Genomic DNA, 19,762 nt, shown 5'->3' on the forward strand with positions numbered 1-19,762 from the left:
ATCGACCGAGCATTTCCTTCGAAAATGGAACGATTTCGCGCGTTGGCCGTGCGAATTAGACGAGAGGCAGGATACAACGCGATACAATGGATCACGAAGGAGAAACGGCGTAGGAGAAGGGTGGGTGGACATACGCGCGCCGTTCCACTTTCGAAACGCGGCCGTGCGCGCCATTCTCGGAAATTTCGATTCTCTCGTGCGACGAGAGGTTTACGAGTTTGGCGGATTAAAGAGAAAAAAGGGCGTGGAACGGAGATCCGCTAATTCGATACTACGCCCTGAATTATTCCTCTCGCGAGCGATGGGGGGACGAAAGAGAGGGAGTCGATTTAATAAAAACAAAAAATATATATATATATATATATGGAAAAAAATGAAGAGGGAGTGGACGACGACCCCTTTGAATCGATAACTTTTTATTTAAATTTTCATTGTTCGTTAATGGAAACGCAACGCGCGGCACAGCCGCGACAGTGGTGTTTCGCCCGTGTGGAAAGGGGGAGAGGGGGGACTCTTTATCGATTTCCTCGTAGCTCACGCCTCGTATATTACGCGTCGCGTGCTCTGCCTCTTCCGCGAGATAAATCTGCCCGTTGCTCGCGCCGTCAATCTCTCTCCCCTCCTCGCCTCTTCGCCTCCCGCCGCTCTTTTCACCGGCCGTTCCGCAATTTCGGCGGCTAATTATCTGTAATTTCGCGATCGGGAAGAGGAGATACGTGTCACCTGGCCTCCGATGAATATCGAAAGGAACGTAAGGGGAGGAGGGAAGGAGGGAGGGTGAAAAAAGTGCCGTTTCATGATTTTCTTCTTCTCTCTCTCTCCCTTTCGAGCAGAGAGAAAAAGTTGCATCTGCTACTTTGTAAGCTCAATGTCGATGATATCGACAATTTTTACTTTTTACTCTTCTTCTTTTCCCTCTCGATATCGAAATTTATCTCCTTCGATCAATTTTTTACATTATACATCCTTGACGCGAAATGACGTGCAATTTTCTCCCTTCCCTCCCGACCAACGTATATAATTACTTTTTTTCTTCGCGAAATTTAAAATCCACATATCACGGCGCGCGCACGTTACTTACTTGAAACAACACATTTGCGCGAGGTGGATGATATTGGGGGGGAAAAAAAAAAAAAAATGGAAAAAGAACGGGCAAAATTTAATTGAAGTCGAAGTTGCTAAGAATAAAGTTGCCTCGACAATTTTTTTTTTTTTTTTTTTTTATTCAAAGCATCGAGTAACCGTAAATAACTTTATACAGTGGCGAGCTTATATGACGAAGAAGATATACATATCGATTATAACGAAGCTAGGAATAAAAACGCTTATTCAAACGCTTTGCCTGTGTAATTATTTAAAGTAACTTTGTCATTATTTTTAACTGGTTATTTTTTTCTTTTCTTTTTTTTTTTTTCTTTATTATTAATCAATCCGTGCCCAACCCACAACGCGAGAAACACGGGGTATAAAACCGCAAATACGAACGGTACATCACAATGTGTAAAGAGAAGACGAGAACGAATAGAGGAGAGGGCACGATCGTGACCTGTTGATCGCGTATATAATAGACGAGAAAGATCTCTCATTATATTCCCTGTTCGAATCGAGTTGAACTCGCTCGGCTCGGAACCGATTCGATTTAAAACGATTCTAGAGAGAGAGAGAGAGAGAGAGAGAGAGAAGGGAGACGCGGTCGTCGAGCGCGTTACAAAATCATAGCTCGAGTTTCTCCGTCTGTTGGGGCTCTGTCTCCTCTGTAACCTCCGGAGCCATGGGAATCCTGATAAATATCTCATTTCTCCGAGGCGAGTCGATAGGACGGCGGGAGGCTTGTCGCGGGAGCGGGTCGCGAGGGTGATCGATGGAACGTGACCGGGTCAGAGGGTTAATTAGTTTCCGGCTGGCGTGCTAAAAAATTCGAGCGTGTCGAGGGTCGAGGATCGAGGGTTCGTCGCCAAGTTTCGAGCTTTCAACCAGAGATCGTCCAGAGTTATCGTGCTCTGCCACTCCACCACACCGATCCCATTGTGGCTTTCGGAAATTCGTTATTCCTGTTTTTTTTTATCCCAATTTTGGATTTTTTCCCCGTTTTTTCCATCTCTGTTTCGGTATCTTCGTCGAGGGAGTTTTTTTTTTTTCTCTCTATATTTCAAATTTTCAACGAAAAATGCCATCCAACTTTTTCCGTTGGGTTGGAACGTTTTTTTTTTTAAATTGGAAATGTTTCCCGTGTATGCGAGAGACATGTGATAAAAAAATACGTATGAAAAAATACATCGTTTTTCCCTTTTCCCCCCCGCTCCTTTTAATAAAAAAAAAATAAAATTCGAATCGACGCGTTTCTTTGACATTTAAAATTTTTTTTTGGGAATATTCGAAAACGAATGTTTCTTTCCTCTTTCCTCCCCCCGAAAAAATTAATCGATAGCCTTTCGCGTTTGTGAATCGAAAGGGAAGAAAAAGATAACTCCGTTGACACGTATTTGACTCGGCCGTGGAAATACAATGGGAACGAAGGCAAAGGCGTTTCACGGCTTCAAGAATCGGGCTTCGAGAGAAAAAGGCGGCGCGGGCGCAGAACGGGAGAGGAAAGAAATCGTGTGATCCCGGTTTGCCTAGGTGTGTATGAAAACAAAAGTTTGGGCCAAGGCGAAAAGACGCGTACGTGTACGGCGATAAAAATAAATAATACAAGGCGCCAGACGTATCGATCCGGCCTTTTGCGCTCTACCAGCCTCCGCGGAACTTGAGGAATTCCCTTGGCTCGCGTATAAGCTAACAAGGGGGCGGCAAACTGCTCGGCCCTTTGTTGTTCGCCAGTTTTTGGTCATCGGCGTGCCACGTGCTCGTAAAGCGAACGCCTTCGAACGAAATGAAATCCATACACACACACATATATATATAAATATATATACGTATCCTGATTTTCCTCGCTTTCTGTTTACAGGGGAACAATCCAAAAAACGGGTGCCCGGTGTGCGAGAAGCACTGTCCGCAAAGACTGACCAAGCAGGATGAATACCTCTGTTGGAACCAGCAACACTGCCAACGAAGTAATTCCCCTCTCTTTTCTTTGCCTCTTTCTTTCTCTCCCGCGAAACGACGAGAGCGATAAAAATTTCCTTCTCCCGCGAGGGGGCAAAAATTTGGCGACGCCTCCAACCAACCAACTTGGGACGAAACTTCCCAGCGTTTATTCAACGTTTATTGGGGAGGAATCTCCGAGCGAGATAAAAGTTGGCGGTCCCACGCGCTCGCCGATTTCACCCGAAATTATCCGATTATTCGTTGGCCTTGCGGAAGACGGAGGGAAAGGGGCGACGAGGGATCGACGCGACACGTCGGCCACCGTAGGCGGCGGCTACGCCCGTGGGCGCTACGCCTGCTAAATTACGCCGCAAGGCGGACACGAATCGACAACTCGAATTCAACCGAAATTTAACCCTCCCTCTCTCTCTCTCTCCCTCCGAAAGATAGGTAAAATAGGTGTCCCTTCTTGCTCGATGCGCGTTCTATCGATCGTGACGTTAAGGAGCGTTTCCCCCTTGGGGAAAAATTACGGGGAAAGTTGGAGACGTCGCCACGTGTCCCCCGCGGAGAACGTGACGGGACTGTCGGATCCGAGAAGGAAACGAAAGACGCGTCGTCGCCGGGGTAAGAGTTGTTTACCGACGTTATTTCGCGCGCTCGACTCGATCGCGTCGGAGAGAAGGTTCGGGCGAATATTCGAGGATGACGGTTCGGTTGCAGTCTGCGACAGGAAGTGCGAGAACAACGCGTGCGACGAGGCTGGGAACTGCTGCCACTCGTCGTGTCTGGGCACGTGCAGCGGGCCGACGAATCGCGACTGCACGGTATGCAAGGACGTGGTGACGGGCGAGTCCGAGTGCAGGGAACGGTGCCCGAACGGGAGCCTGGAATTCATGAATCACCGGTGCATCGACGAGGAGAGGTGCCTGCGGATGGAGAAGCCGAAGGAGGTGTTGAAGAACGTGAAGAACTTCCCCTACAAGCCTTTCAACGGGAGCTGCGTGATGGAGTGCCCGCCCGGTTACATGGACGACGAGTGGAACGGGAGGGTCTCGTGCAAGAAGTGCGAGGGCTCGTGCCAGAAGGAGTGCGCGGGCGCGAACGTGGACAGCATCGCCTCGGCCCAGAAGCTGCGCGGCTGCACCCACATAACCGGCAGCCTGGAGATCCAGATACGGGGCGGGAAGAACATCGTGAAGGAGCTGGAGGACGGGCTGAGCACGATAGAGGAGATCGACGGCTACCTCAAGATCGTGCGCAGCTTCCCCCTCATATCCCTCAACTTCCTCAAGAACCTGCGGGTGATACGGGGCAACGACATCGACAACTCCAAGTACACCCTGCTCGTGATGGACAACCAGAACCTGCAGGAGTTGTGGGACTGGAGCCTGCACAAGGAGATGAGGATACTGTCGAAGGACGGGCCGGGCAAGATATTCTTCCACCTGAACCCGAAGCTGTGCCTGTACAAGATCGAGATGCTGCGGGAGAAGGCGGGCCTGGGCCCGTTCACGGACTACGAGGTGGCGCCGAACAGCAACGGGGACAAGGTGGCGTGCAACGTGACCGAGTTGAAGACGAGGGTGGGGAAGAAGTCGCCGTGGGGGGCGGTGATCGAGTGGGAGCCGTTCGTCCACCACGACGCGAGGTCCCTGCTCGGCTACGTGGTCTACTTCATCGAGGCGCCCAACAGGAACGTGACCATGTACGACGGCAGGGACGCGTGCGGGGGCGACGGCTGGAAGGTGGACGACGTTTCCGCGAGCACCAACTCGACCCTGATGGACAGCAGGCAGGAGAAGAGCGTGCACACCCACTACCTGTCCCAGCTGAAGCCGTACACCCAGTACGCCTATTACGTCAAGACTTACACGATCGCGACCGAGAGATCCGGGGCGCAGAGCAATCTCACGTACTTCAGAACCATGCCCGAGGCGCCCAGCTCGCCGAGATCCCTCATCACGTGGAGCAACTCGAGCAGCGAGTTGATCATGTCCTGGCTACCGCCCCTCCACAACAACGGAAACCTCACCCACTATCGCATCGTGGGCAGGTGGGAGCCGGACGATCCCAATTTCATCGACCAGCGAAACTATTGCGAGGAACGTGAGTAAAATTTCCCTCCCCGAGCCTTGAACCGATCCTCCCCTTTCACCACCTTCTTCTCCGCCTTTTTCCAGCCATGATGCTGTCCGACAAGAAGCCGATCACGCTCGCCGAGGAGGAGAGGAAACGGATGGAGGAGGAGAAGGAGCAGATGGTGCCCGAAACGGGGACCTGCGAGTGCGCCGATCGGGAGACCGATCAATCTCTGAGGGAGAAGGAGGCGTCGAGCGCGATCGACTTCGAGGACGCGTTGCACAACCAAGTGTACGTGAAGCGCAAGCCGAGGAGGAAACGGGACGTCTCGGATATATTGTTCAGGAAGACCAAGTCGTTGGATCAGGTAATACCCATCTCTCTCTCTCTCTCTCCTTCGCTTTTCTCCTCTCGCTCTCGTCGCGTAATTGTCTGTCGCGTGTACCGGCAGCCCGTGATGAACAAGAAGGTGAACGGGACGTACGTAATATTCGAGGAGAACGTGGCCAGCACGAATCGTTCCTTCGTGATGAAAGATCTCCGCCACTTCGCCGCGTACAACATCGAGGTGCAGGCGTGCAGGGCCCAGGAGATGAACGACACTTACAAGAAATGCTCGACCAAGAGCATGAGGACGTATCGCACGCTGCCGTTGGAGAGCGCCGACAACATTCCCCCGAATACCTTCAAGATGAGCATATCCGGCGAGAACAACAGTCTCACCATGGTCACGCTTCAATGGGACGAGCCACCGCAGCCCAACGGTCTGATCATCACCTATCAGATCGAGTACAAGAGGGTCGACATACAGAACGTGAGTCCTCTCTCTCTCTCTCTCTCGCTCTCTCTGCCTCAATCGACTCGGTTGAAAAGGGGACGGTTTCGGTTTTCAGTACAAACCGACGGTGGTGTGCATCACGAGGCGGGACTTCACCAAGGCTGGCAACTCGTACGTCCTCAAGGAGCTTCCCGCGGGCAACTACTCCGTGAAAGTTCGAGCGACAAGCCTGGCGGGGAACGGGGCGTACACCCACGTGAAGTACTTCTACATCGAGGAACGGAACACTATGAACACGTTCTGGATAGTGTTCTGGCTGCTGTTCTGCGCGGTCCTCGCCATTTTCAGCTTGGCCGCCTTCTACGCGTGCAAACGGAAATTTTTGAGGAACGTGCCCAACGTGACGCTGATCGCAACCGTGAATCCCGAGTACGTGAGCACGCCGTACGTGCTGGACGAGTGGGAGGTGCCCAGGGAGAAGATCGAGATGCTGAGGTCGCTGGGGACCGGCACGTTCGGCATGGTGTACGAGGGAATCGCGAAAGACATCGTGAAGGGGAAGTCGGAGGTTCGTTGCGCCGTGAAGACGGTGAACAAGGACGCGACCGATCGAGAGCGAATCGAGTTCCTCAACGAGGCGTCCGTGATGAAGTGAGTGACCACTCCGCCGGGAAGAGATCCGATCTTCCGGACAGTTGTCTTCCATTACTCGCGAATATCTCTCTTTCTCGCAGAGGTTTCGACGCTCATCACGTGGTGAAGCTTCTCGGCGTGGTGACCCGCGGCCAGCCAACCTTGGTCATCATGGAGTTGATGGTGAACGGGGACCTGAAGCGGTATCTGAGGAGCCACAGGCCGTGCGAGAACATGTCGAACGCGCCCCCCAAATTGGACAGGATACTGCAGATGGCGATCGAAATCGCGGACGGGATGGCCTATCTGTCCACGAAGAAGTTCGTGCATCGAGACTTGGCGGCCCGAAATTGCATGGTGGCCGAGGATTTGACGGTGAAGGTGGGCGACTTTGGAATGACCAGGGACATCTACGAGAGGGATTATTACAGGAAGGGGAGCAAGGGTTTGTTGCCGGTCAGGTGGATGGCGCCCGAGAGCCTCAAGGACGGTGTGTTCAGCAGCTATTCCGACGTGTGGAGTTACGGTGTCGTGCTCTGGGAAATGGTCACCTTCGCGTCCCAGCCTTATCAAGGCTTGTCGAACGAGCAGGTATTGCGATTCAAATCTTCCTTCTCTCCCTCTCGTCGAGATTCGAGAATCGTTGTACCGTACCGTGATCGATCTCTCCAGGTGCTGAGATACGTGATCGAGGGAGGTGTGATGGAACGGCCGGAGAACTGCCCCGAGCTGTTGTACGAGTTGATGAAGAGGACCTGGAGGCACAAGGCGACGAGGAGGCCCACGTTCATGGACATAGCGAGCATGTTGCTGAAGCACATCGATTCGGACAGTTTTCAAGAGGTTAGCTTCTATCACAGCCCGGAGGGAGTGGAGGCGAGGAATCAGAACAGGTCCAACTCGCCCCAGACGAATCAGTGAGCGTGCAATATGTTCTCTCTTCTTTCTCTCTCTTCTTTCTTTCTGCCATCGACCGACGACGAGCAACCGAGCTCCTCCTTTCCTCTCCTTTAACCCCAGTGCGATCTCCCCCCAGGCACCTGGAACTGGCCACCCTGCAGGACCTGCAGGAAGAGGAGGCGGAAGGGGAGGAGGACTCGCCGCTACGGCAGGACTTCGGCGACTTTGCCAGCTTCGAGCCGGCCAGCATCAAGAACAGCTTCGGCTCCCGGTTCAGGATGGACTCGTACGGCGAGAACTCCAAGACGACCCCCAACTGCCACGACATGAACTCGTCCAACGTCCCGCTGAAGGCCGGCTTCGACGACTTCGACGGGGTCTCCGCGGATTCGATCGCCTCGGTCGCCAAGGACGCGCTCAACCTTCCGTTCGTCGAGGAGAGCCTCAAGTCCGTGAAGAGCTCGCCGTTCATAAACGCGTCCCGCGGCAACCTGAGCCAACTGTCGACGAGCAACAGATCCGCGACCAGCCCCAAGAATCCCAGCGGGAAGAGAAGTTTCCTCGGCAGCCCGAACTCGTCCAAGATCGCCGCGAACCCGGATTACGAGAACGGTAGCCCGGAGATCTTGTCGGCGGCCGAGAAGAGGGAGACGGTGCCGCTTCGCCTCGACTTCCCGTCCATCGACGCGATCGACATCGACAACGGGATGGAGAAGAAGGAGGCGTTGTCGCCCGTCGAATACGTGAACAAACCCGAGACGTTGAACAACGGGTACATAGGTGGCACGGCCACGTAGTGTTAACCCCCGAGACAACGCCGCGACGTCGAGGGTGCGTTTCTTTTTATCGCATCGAACCGATCGAACGAGGAAGCCGCGCGGTGTTTCGATCGGTGTTTGAACGTTTGAGCGAGCGGAGAAGCGAGCGGGTACCAATTGTCATGTTCCAAGTCTGACACCACTCAGCTGGATATATATGTATATGCATCTATGTATGTATATATATATATATATATGTACGTATATACACATGGTGGATAATATCGCGTGGAACGGAAGGAACAACGAATAAAAAAAAAAAAAGGGGGCAGTGTCTGTAGGACACGACCGAGTTAGAGGTTCAAACGTTCAAACGTTCGCACGAAAGTAATTGGGAAATTGGAAAATTCGCGAGTGATGATATTTCGAATCGTTCGAGGCGGTGTATCCCCTCCCCTCCCCTCCTCGTCTTGTCACAGACGTTTACGAAAATTTTTTTTTTTCCTTTTTTTTTTTCGTAACAAAATCGTGAACGTCTCACGATTTCGTCTCTCTAACTATCCTATATTATTATTATTATTATTACTATTACTATTATTATTATTATTAATATTATTATTATTATTACTATTACTATTATTATTATTATTATTATTATCATTATTATTATCATTATTATTAGTAAAGTAAGATATATCGGTTTTTTATTGTCGCGCGCGCATCTGCTTGTTAACAGCAGACACTGCCTTCTCACCTGTGAAAGAAAAAGGCGCGTCGAAACGCGTGGAAACGTGGAATTTCGGCCGTGTATTTCCAATCCAATCTCCCGAAGAAAAGCGACGATGAACGAAGGAGTTAACGTCGCTTCAACCGGCCTCATCCTTTGTCAAAGATATTCGCGTTCTGTGCATAAGTACATGTATAAGTACACACACATACACATACATATATATATATTATACGCGCCTGTGTATATATATTTGATTAGCGCGCTTTTCTTCGTTCGAATTAATCGTGCGTAATTAAGGATGAAGGGAAACATCGGCTCCCTTTCCGCGTTATATATATATACGAATCAAAGTGGCAACTGGGTCGAGTCAGTTAACTCGGCGATTTTATATTTTATGTAGAGAGAGAGAGAGAGAGAGAGAGAAAATATGGAAGGAACTGGCCTTCCAATTGCCACTTTGCGACCACGACACTAGGCTTTTTTTTCGAATGCCATCGTTAGGTTAGGTCGTTGGACGATCGGTCGAGGAAGGAATATACGTCTCGTTTATTCGATTTGGAAAATTGTGGATACGATTGATTGCAACGTACGTTTCGTCCTCGACGGATCGACCCCTCCCCCTCTCAAAAAGAACTGTCGGCGCGAGAAGCCAGAGTTTCAGTTTTCCCACTCGTCGTCGTCATTCGTCGAATTTCGGGGGACGAAAGTTTTTCGAGGATTTTCACGCGGCGGGAATCCTCTCGAAATCGTGCAATAGAAGAATCCACGTTCATCCGCGTATGCGTCCGCTTCGTGCTCCCTCGATCATTGGTGCTAACGCGAGCGTGTCGGAAAAAGAAATCACTCGGAGAGAGTTTCTCGCGCCGGCAAAGGGTCAAGAGAGATAAGGATCGAGCGGAAATTCGTTCGGGAGCACGAAATCCCCCCCTCCTCCTCCCGTGCTTTCGAGAGTGCAGACGAGAGAAACGTAGACTGTTTAGCAGCTCTGTGTATGCGTGCGCGCGTGTACGTGTGTTTATGTTTACGCGAGAGTGAAAAAGATCGATCGACGGACGAAGGAAAGGACGATCGACCCCCTCCTCCCGCCCTTTTCCCCTTCCCCCGTGTGAATCGTCGAATATACGTCGTCGGAGTTGGTTAACGTCGAGCGACACCGGAGAGAAAAGGAAAGAAATCCAATCGCGAGCAAAGCGACACGCAACTGAAATAATACATAGATGTTAAAAGAGCCTCTAACATAAGACTGATTAGCTAATCCCTTTTATTATATATATATATATATATATATATGTATGTATGTATGTATGTATGTATGTATATATATATATATATGTATATATATCCGTATTTCGCCGATTAAGTTTAACATTATCGAGTCGAAAATGGTAGAAGTTCCATACATACATACATACATACATACACACGCATGTATATAGACATACACATATATCCTCATCTCCGTAAAACTTGTCCTCCTTCTTTTAGTCTTATCTCCCCTCCCCAGCCCCGTCCATCCATCACCAGACGCATCGTCCTTCTCGAAACTACTCGAAACTATCGCTCGTACTTCTGTGTTCCTTTCTCGCGTCCTTCGCGCAGGTAGTTGCAATCGAGCGGGCAGTGTTTCCGGGGAGACGCGAAGGCGGAAAATCGAATTCCGTGGGATTCTGGAAATTGCGCAGGTATTCGAGAAAGAAAGAAAGAAAGGTGGAATGCGTTTTACGACGTTCGCGTCTAGGAAAGAAAAAGGGAGAAGAACGTGGAATTCGATCGATCGACGTTGAATCGGCGCGCGCCGTTTCCACTCGGTCACTCTCGCGGAACGGATGTTTCCGCGTTCGCGGCCGAAACGCACCGCCACACACACACACACACACACACACACTCGCCGGCCAGAAGCTAACTGGTGTAACGAGATTCGCGAGCACTAGTGACCTAATACCAAGTACCTATACTACCTATACGTAACGCTTTACGCATTATCCGTGCGTGCCGAAGCAACGAGGAAAGCGCGCGGGTCCCGCTCGATCGAGTCGATTCTTTCTTCGCGCCCTCCTCTTTCTCTCGCCGACGTGGCGAGTGGCAACAAGTTGTACGCGCGTCGAGAACGATCGTGATCGGAAATCGGTCGACCGGTCGAGGACGCTGCGTTGCGCGAGCTTTTCTCGAAAAAACCTTGACCCCCTTTTTCGGTTTTCGGACTGCTCCCTTGGAACGAGCGGAGACCCGCGGGACGGAATAGCCCCTACTCGTTCGTCTCGTTGAAAAGAAAAGAGGAAGAACGGGGACACGCGCGGCTCGGCTCGCCGCACAGTGGATCGACGCTTCGCGTTTTCGTCGATCGTTTCTACGTGTACGTTGAACGATAATGAAGCCTCGCTCGTATTTTCTAAAAAAAAAAAAGTATTTAGTGTGTAACTAAACGGATAAACAGTTTAACGCTTAGATCGTATGCGTGAACTGGCGCGCCTTCTTTCCCTTGGCGCGTCACCGATCTGCAGCATACGGCATCGTAAGATTAACCGGGAATGTTTCCTACCTAAGTGACGAGTTCTCTCTAATATCGTGCAAAAGTGGCTCGTGGCTCTAAAAAAAAAAAGAAAAAAAAAGAAATTTCTTAGGCCTATATATATATATATAAAACTATATATATATATAAATATATATATATATATATAGTTTCGAAACCGTGTAATATATAAATATGTATATTAAGAAGGAATATTAAGAATCTGGTATCGCAGATTACGAGAATGAGTGGAATACGAGAGCGATTATTACGTGTTGTGTGTACGTATTCGAAGAATTAATTAGAGTATAATCGCGCGCGCGTCGTGAGTTTGCGTGTACGAGTGTGAGTGCCTGCGAGAGATGTCCGCCGAGAGCGTAGCTTTGCGTGTAGAGGCGCAAAAGCGCGAAATCGATGCTAGCGATCGCAGCGGGAGACGGGAATTTGAACGGGTGTTGATGAGCTCGTCCGGCCTGCATCGATACGACCTGTGCGTGTGTGCGTCGTATCGATCGATCCGACCGAGAGGCGGACCGAGCCTAACCCGAAGAGACGCGATAATTTTTTTTCTTCGTCACCGGCGCGAAAACATTTATTTTTGGGGGAAGAAAATGTCCCATAGAAAAATCGCGCTCCGCGAATTTGTTGTAGAGAAAGAAAAGAAATCCACCATCCGTTCCTTCGAGTTATTCGAACGAACGAAGTGAAACGAGTCATTCCTCGATTCCTTCTCGGCGTAGATCCAATTTTCCAACGTTTCGTTTGTCGCGTCTATTCCCTCGCCGCGATGTAATCATCCTCTTTCTCCGGACGAAGAACACACGACGAATCATTGGCCATTTTCTTTCTTTCTTTTTTTTTTTTTTTTTTTTTTATATACATTTATATTGAAAAACGGATCCACGAATTAATTTCGGATTCGACGATTCGACGATGTTTCTTTCTCCCTCCTCCCTCTCTCTCTTTTCTCTCGTTTATTCCACCAACGGTTGTATTTGCTCCGATCAACTTTTTGTATACCTTGTATTTTTTTCCCCCTCCTCCCCCTCTTTTCCTCCCCATTTTTACATATCTCGCGGAGAACGCGAATAATGCGCGAATAATTTAAGTTAAACAGCACCAGATGTCGAGGACTGCCCTTTTGTTCCTACTATTCCGTGTCCTTTCTTCTTCTATTTTTTTTTTTTTTTTATTCCTAACTATGCAATTTACGATTAGTCATATACATAACACGAGTAACCTAAGATTTTTTTTTTTTTCTTACGATATTTTACGTTTAGATTTTAGGTAAGACACGTAACACGTTCGATAGACGTGGATTTCGACAACTTTCTTCCGGTTTACCTTCGAGTATCACGTACCCTTTTTTTCTTTTTTCTTTTTTCTTTTTTTTTTTAAAGATCGCTTCTCTCTCTCTCTCTCTCTCTCTCTCTCTCTCTCTCTCGTCTCCTACGTTACCTTATTTTTCGCGTTCGTTCGCGTACGAAAACTGCCTCTTAGCTCTGTCCAAAAGACAATGTTTCCTTGCACACACACATACACACACACACACACACACACACACACATACACACACACACACACACACATGCACGAGACTGCTCAATAAGACTAGATTGCTCAAGTTCCGTGTCTGTTCCGTGTAGTTAGCGCGAAATCAATCAGGGAAACATGGACGCAAGTTCTCTCGCGTTGCACTCGCGATGCACAAAAGAAAAGAAAAGAAAAGAAAAGAAAAAGGAGAAAGTAGAAAAAGAAAAAAACGATTTTTCAAAGTCTCCCACGGTAACTCATCTTCCTCGTATATTTCCCTTTTCCTATTTTCACCTTTCTCTCCGCTCCGTTGTTTTCTATCTCTTCCCTTTCCACAGATCAGCACCTCTCACAAACTTTTACGTATATATGTACATACACACACACACACACACACATATATATAATTCTACCTACATACCTACGCGCTCTCCTAGACGAGAAACTAAGAAAAAGAAGAAGAAAATCACTTTGACCGACTTCCTGAGGAGAAACGACTAATTTTTTTATACAAGGATCGATTGTAAGCGAAGTTTTTTTCTACGCTGAACACGTATTTTGCATAAGAACAAGAAGAAAAAAGAAGAAGAAGAAAATAAAAAGAGTCGAGAAGATATTTTAAAATATCACGTAATTGTTAATCCGACTGTTAGAATTACCGTGTATAATTATATATGTATATATATATTAATATATATATACATATATATATATATATATTAAGTATTGTTACGTCAAGCCCACGAGAGGAAGGAAAAGGAAAAAAAAAAAAAAGAAAAAAAAGGAAACTCGATCGACAATGGAAACGCAAGCAAAGTTTCGTTCAGACTCTCCTTTCACACCCCTCCTCCTCCACCCCGTTGATCGAACGAGCACGACCTCGTCGAACGATCCTCAATGTGTTGCGGGATCGATGCTCTCGGTTCGACGATCGTGCGACTCGTTCGATCCTTCGATCTTCGCGTCAGACGACGGGTGAACGTTTTTTTTTTTCCTATTATTTATTTTTTTTGTACATATACATTATTGTCGTATTTATTTGTCAATAAAGAGCTTGCGACACGCGACACGATTTTTAAGGATGCTTTCATGATCATCGGCCTCTTTTACCCGTTCGAACGCCGTTACCCCGTTCGTATTCGATTGTGCCTTTCTTCTTTTTTTTCCACATTTTTTTCACGCAAATCGAATACGACGGTGTATCATCTCCGATGATAATGTATCGCTCGATCGTTCCTATCATTGTTGTATCTCCTATCGTTAATCTTTCGAGAAATCGGTGTAAGATAGAAAATGATAAAAGACTATGAAATCAAGGAAAAAGAAAGAAAAGAAAAGAGAAAAATGGATCGATGCCTACGGTCACGATGGAAATCGTAATCGGAGAAAAATAATCGTTAGTAATCTCTTACAAATACAAGGTTCTTTCTTTCTTTCTTTTTCTTTTTTTTTCTTTTTTTCTTTTTTAACCTTTATCGGCGAGAATCGAATCGAAAGAGTGACGAAATCGCGTTACGGATCGTAATCGAAGAAAGATAATCATTGTAATCTCTCGGAAAATGGAACGGCGCAAGGTCGTCCTTCGAGGTCGCCTTTTCTCTTTAACGTTTATCGAGTCGAGAGAGAGAGAGAGAGCGACGAAATTACGAATCGTACGCGGCAATCGGCACGCACGCCGCGGGCATCGATTGTAATTATATCGGGGCAACGGCGACGTAGTACGACGCCATTATTTTCAACCCAGCCAGTCATGGCCTACTCACCGAGAAAATTCCTTTTTCGGGGCGGCGTGAAGACGTACAATTGAGCACCGTTGAATTACGATCACGAGACACGTGAGGTACGCGCCTCGTTTCGCAATCTCGTCGATTTTGCGCCGTTGCCAGACGTTGCCTCTTCGTCTCTTCCCTCCCCATTTTTGGTAACGCCATATCAAAAAATATGATGCGCGAATATACGCGTCTATATTCGAAACCGTCAAGAGTCGTTTGTATTTCGGCTACTTTTTTCGCGAATATCTTTTCTCTCTCTCTCTCTCTCTCTCTCATAGTCGAAACCGCAACGACGCGCTTTCGCTATCGTTCTCGCTGCGACGAAAAGAAAGTGCTGTAACCCCGTCCCCGTTAAGAGGATCACCCTGTGCGCACCCGACGGTGCTCGATGAATCCGAATCACGTGTCCGGGGAAACGAAAACGCACGATGATCGTTTCCTTCCGGCGAGTCGAGACGGGGAGGGGGAGGAAAAAGAAAAGAAAAGAAAAGAAAAAAAAACGGAAAAAGAAGAAAGAAGAAAAAAAAGGAAGAAATGTTACTAATCGTAAATAATTGTAATTGTAACGCTCGACGTTGTAAGAAAAAAAAAAAAAAAAGAAAGAAACGGAGACGGCAAACGGAAGCTTCCCCCGTTCGTCGATAGCACGCTGCTGCCAGCGATCGATCTATTCCGCTCGCAATCCCCCTCGCCTCGTACCCCCGTTTTAACCGTAATTCACTACTACTACTACCGTAATTATACGCTGTACGCAAAAGGAAAAGAAGAAAAGGCAAAAAAAAAGAAAAAAAAAAAAAGAAAAAACGGAGACAGAATTTTATTTACCAAATACGAGTTTTTTAATAAAACACTTTTTTGCGAAAGAAATGAAACCGGCTTCCGCTTCTTTCCGTCTACGGAAATATTGCCCCTCCCCCAGAATTAAGGTACATTCTTTTTATATTTTTTATTTCCGAAGGAAAGAGAAAAAAGAAAGAAACTGTTGTTTTTACTCGTTTCGACAAAAGAGAGCGTTCCAATACTTTTTGCCGGAGATTGTATCTCTGCGTTCCCCCTCCCCACTCTCCTTCCCCTCCGTTTCCTCCAAAGAGATGAATGAGTTTTCAAGGGACAAGTTAGAAAGCAGTCACGACCAAATATGGCCGCATCTTCGACGCCAGGATTCTTGGGAATCGCGTTTGGTCCGCGAGCCGGCAACATCCACCACGGATTTCGTTCCACCGCTTTGCATCTCCGCGCGTCTCTGTTCAGTGCTCGAGGAGGCAGCGTGCAACGCCAACTCTCGTTATAACTGCAGGCCCGTTCACCGCGAGGCTGACCTCGATTCCTCGGTTTCAAGAACGTGCCAACTCGCCGTCACGACTCCGGGAATCGTCGCGACCTTTGCGTTATTCCACCATTTTTATGACGATTTTCCCATAAGGGCCAAGGAGATATCGGCCCAACTCAATCCGCGTAAACCTATTTTAAAGATGAGTTTGTATTTATTCATAAATATCGTAATAAGGATCGTTTTTTCTCCGATATGACAAATCGTAGAAGATCGTAGAAGAGTCGTAAGAAGTGTGGCCACGATCTGTGACACCGACGGTTGATTATAGGTCGTAGGAGGTAGCTTAAATCGAGCGTGTACAGTTTCTGGCCACTTGCCGGACTTCGGGAACGCTGAGAAGTGCATCCGAGTGCGCCAAGGTGAGCACGACGATCGACCATTAACTCGTTCCTAGGTGAAAAGCTTCCGTTTCTCCTTCGAGAACGTGTAAATATATATATATATTTAACTAAAGCGCGTTCAAGGAGACGCGGCTAACCTCTTTGTCCGCGTTCAACAACCGTGGCGGATTACACGTAGGATCGCTCCATTTTTCCATTTTATCGAATCGAGTACAACTGTTTTTAACCCTCTTAACGCGCCCGAGACGACTCCTTTCAACGATTCCGTGGAAAACTGTCGGCCAAACGCGAGAAATTGAACAGCCTCCTTCTTTTCGCGCGCGATTCGATGACGAACGGGATAAAATTCGACCGAAATAAATGGAAGAAGTTTGATGTTTCGAGAGTTAGATCGAGATGGACTGGTCGAGCGGGTACCGTTATTACCTGTTCTTCCCAGAACAGTCTCCAATTTTATCTCTCCGTTCCTGCACACGGTCAGGAAGAGGAGGAAGAAGACTCCTTTCCACTCTCCCTCCGTCTCTCTCGCTCTCTGCCTTCTCCTCTCGCGAAATTTCAGGGTCGTTAACCCCTGAAAACGAGTCGTTTCCAGGGAAATATTTCTTTTTTTCTTTGACACCTCTCCTCGGGAGAGGCCCTGTCCGCGAGAGATTCGAGATACAAGGGGAAAAAGGGCAGGACGGTTCTTAGTAGGAATATCAGTTGGAACGAAAGTCGAAAGGCAGCGTTAACGAGGGGCTTAGTCGTTCGAAGGATACATCTCGTCGTGAAATCACGGACGCGGTTATCAAGGTCACGCTCCATTCGAGACGCGGTTGAATTAATTTCGATCGAGTGGAACGATGGCAATGAGAATACTGAGAGAGAGAGAGAGAGAGGAGGGCGTACACCGATTCGATTCCAAAACGTGCGCGCCAGAGATCGTTGTCCTCGTTCGAAGGTGCACGGATGCGCGCGCGCTCATCCGACTCCTACCAGCGGAGAGCCACCTGCCGCATACCTTTAGCTTCGTGGCCGGAGGCGGCCGCCTCTCTCTCGGAGGAGAGAGAGAGGAGGAGGAAAGGAGAGGGGCGAGAACAGAGGCTGATTCGCGAAAAAAAGATTCGCTTTCGCGAAAGTACGAACGAGGCCTTTTCGTTTCGTCGTCGTCGTCTTATGAAAACGTGAGCGCTTAGCTTAGCGGGAATGAAGAACGAGAGATAACGAGACGCGGTACGAAGCTCCAAGGTAAAGGAAGAAGTGAAATCGTAATTTGAGTCGCGCGCGTATATCGCTTTATTAGAAATATTTACCGTTACGCACAGATTCCTGACAAGTGAGTAATTTCTAGCAACATTTTCCCGCGAATGTTTCAACCACTCTGTCGTTTATTATATTTTTGTCATTCTTAAAAATTTTCCCCCTCATAAAAAACTGAAAAACTTTTCTCGATCGACGTACAAACGATCGTACATAGCTGATCATTAGGATTAATCCTGTAAATCCTTTTCCCGATTGAGAGGAATTGGGAGGAGAAAAATGAGAATTAAAAGGAAGCGGATAGGGCAAGAAACGTAACGCCACGGAGGAATTCTTGGCACGCGACGCCTATGCACCGTTGCTCGAGGAGCGGTTCGCAGCCCGTTCCACGCGACTCCAGCCTGGGCTCCGGAATCGGTAATTGCTAAGCGAGCTGTCGATCGGCCTGGTTACGCGCCCGATTTCGGCACGAAAACCGTTTTTCCTCGGCCTCGTCCACTTTCGACCTCCGCGAATAATGGCTCGCTCGCTCGGTAAACGGCCCCTCTGTAAACGCTCCATTATTACGTAAAACTTAACCGCACACGCGATGACGACTACGCGGCGAGAATAACGTCGCGATTTCATCGTTCACCGTCACCCGATGCAACGAAACATTGGCAATCGATTATTCTCGAACCTCTTAACGAAGATGTACGATAATGCAATAACAACGTATAATAATTTTAGGAAAAATGACAAGAGCATTTTAATCTATTGATCCGAAAAACGTTTAAAAATTACGTAATTGCAATAATCCGAGAGTAATCTCCGTTCTTAAAGAATCAACGATTCATAAATGAAACGCAAATAAAAAAACTTGTAGCTTTATTGTAAGACTGTGTTGTAATGGTCCATGAAGTTGGAGAAACGTTGAATCGACTAGGAAACGAGTATCGTAATGATCGGCCTCGCGGCAAGCGAAATCACAAGCGCGCGCGCGCGCGCGTCGCGCCAGCAACCCAGATCTTCGCGCGCGATGGAGATATACCGTTAAAACGAACCAGAGGCCCGTAACTCCCGTTCGACGAATCGTTTTGCCAGCAATTCCCCTCCCTTTCCTCCTCCCGATCGCGAGAAGAAATCGCGAGAGGAAGTGCGGATCGAGGAATCGATTCTCGAAAAGGATAACGAAGGATAAACGAACGAGGATCAAATCGGAAGACGACCGATCGCTCGCGGTGAAAGCTACGTGCTTTTTCCACCGTTTCTTTCGATAATAATCGCTCCTCTTCGCGTGCTTCAAATTGCTTCGCGGACAAACGCGTGTGAAACGCGTAAGGGAATGAGATGAGGAAAAATGGGCGACGTTGAATCGATGAAAAAGGATATTCGGTCATTCGTGGCACACGGTGATACCGTTCATTAAACTCGGCTGTAAACAATTTCCCGCGTGTTTCTTGCCTTGTGCGTACATAGAACGCGAACGGTTCCACGAGCGAAAGTAATTTTAGCGGGAAGCTATCGCGAGTAATAGAGTGGCAGGAGAAGCGGTTTTTTGTCATATTACGTCTTTCCTCGTTTTTCGAATCGAGAGCAACGAGGATGGACGCAGCGCGCCTCGACGAAATCGTTACGTGCCGCGTTTGCACTAAAACCGCAGAATTGTCCGCAATAAAGATAAAGTTGAAAACGAGTTTGTACGTATGACGTATCAACTCTCGAACGAAGACTATTCGTTGCTCGGAAGATGGGCAAAATTTTAATCGAGATTGAATTACAAAATAAAGAAAGTAACTTCAACTATCCGAAATTTCATCGATTTTGCCTCACCGTGTGTACGATCCAGTGGCACGCAGTTGGGCTGAGAGTTCAAGCTCGCTTGAGCTCGAAAGAATCGAACAGAGAAGCGAATAATTTCCCTTTCGACGCGTTTTGAAACGCGAGCGAAAAAAAGGAACGGTTCTCGCCTCTGAATCAGCGATCCTGATAAACGGCGACGGCGCAACATTCTCACGGCCGTCGAGCCGCTTTCGAGCCTTCTCCATCCTCGTGCATCGTCTCGGCGCGCATTGTTCCGCCGCGGCTTTTTGCATAATTCCACTTCCGACATTCCGCGGCGTTGCAGGCCGCGTGGCCACCGAGCGG

The 19,762-nt window shown here is 48.2% G+C and overlaps 1 protein-coding gene across 3 annotated transcripts in view; it reads left to right on the forward strand.

The window, feature by feature from the left end:
- The window catches only part of LOC108002859 (insulin-like peptide receptor), a 58,786-nt gene extending 43,197 nt beyond the window's left edge, over window positions 1-15,589 (forward strand). For 2 of the 3 annotated variants that reach the window (XM_062070901.1, XM_062070902.1), the window contains exons 5-11: window positions 2,948-3,053; window positions 3,751-5,136; window positions 5,211-5,923; window positions 6,003-6,538; window positions 6,622-7,111; window positions 7,193-7,437; window positions 7,557-15,589. In XM_062070901.1, the coding sequence (XP_061926885.1) occupies window positions 2,948-3,053; window positions 3,751-5,136; window positions 5,211-5,923; window positions 6,003-6,538; window positions 6,622-7,111; window positions 7,193-7,437; window positions 7,557-8,217 (4,137 nt within the window). In that variant the 3' untranslated portion in view covers window positions 8,218-15,589. The remainder of the gene's footprint in view (window positions 1-2,947; window positions 3,054-3,750; window positions 5,137-5,210; window positions 5,924-6,002; window positions 6,539-6,621; window positions 7,112-7,192; window positions 7,438-7,556) is intronic. The other variant, XM_062070903.1, reaches the window with a different exon arrangement.
- The last annotated feature ends 4,173 nt before the right edge of the window (window positions 15,590-19,762 follow it).

The sequence above is a fragment of the Apis cerana genome, linkage group LG2, assembly GCF_029169275.1.
Source record: "Apis cerana isolate GH-2021 linkage group LG2, AcerK_1.0, whole genome shotgun sequence".
NCBI lineage: Eukaryota > Metazoa > Arthropoda > Insecta > Hymenoptera > Apidae > Apis > Apis cerana.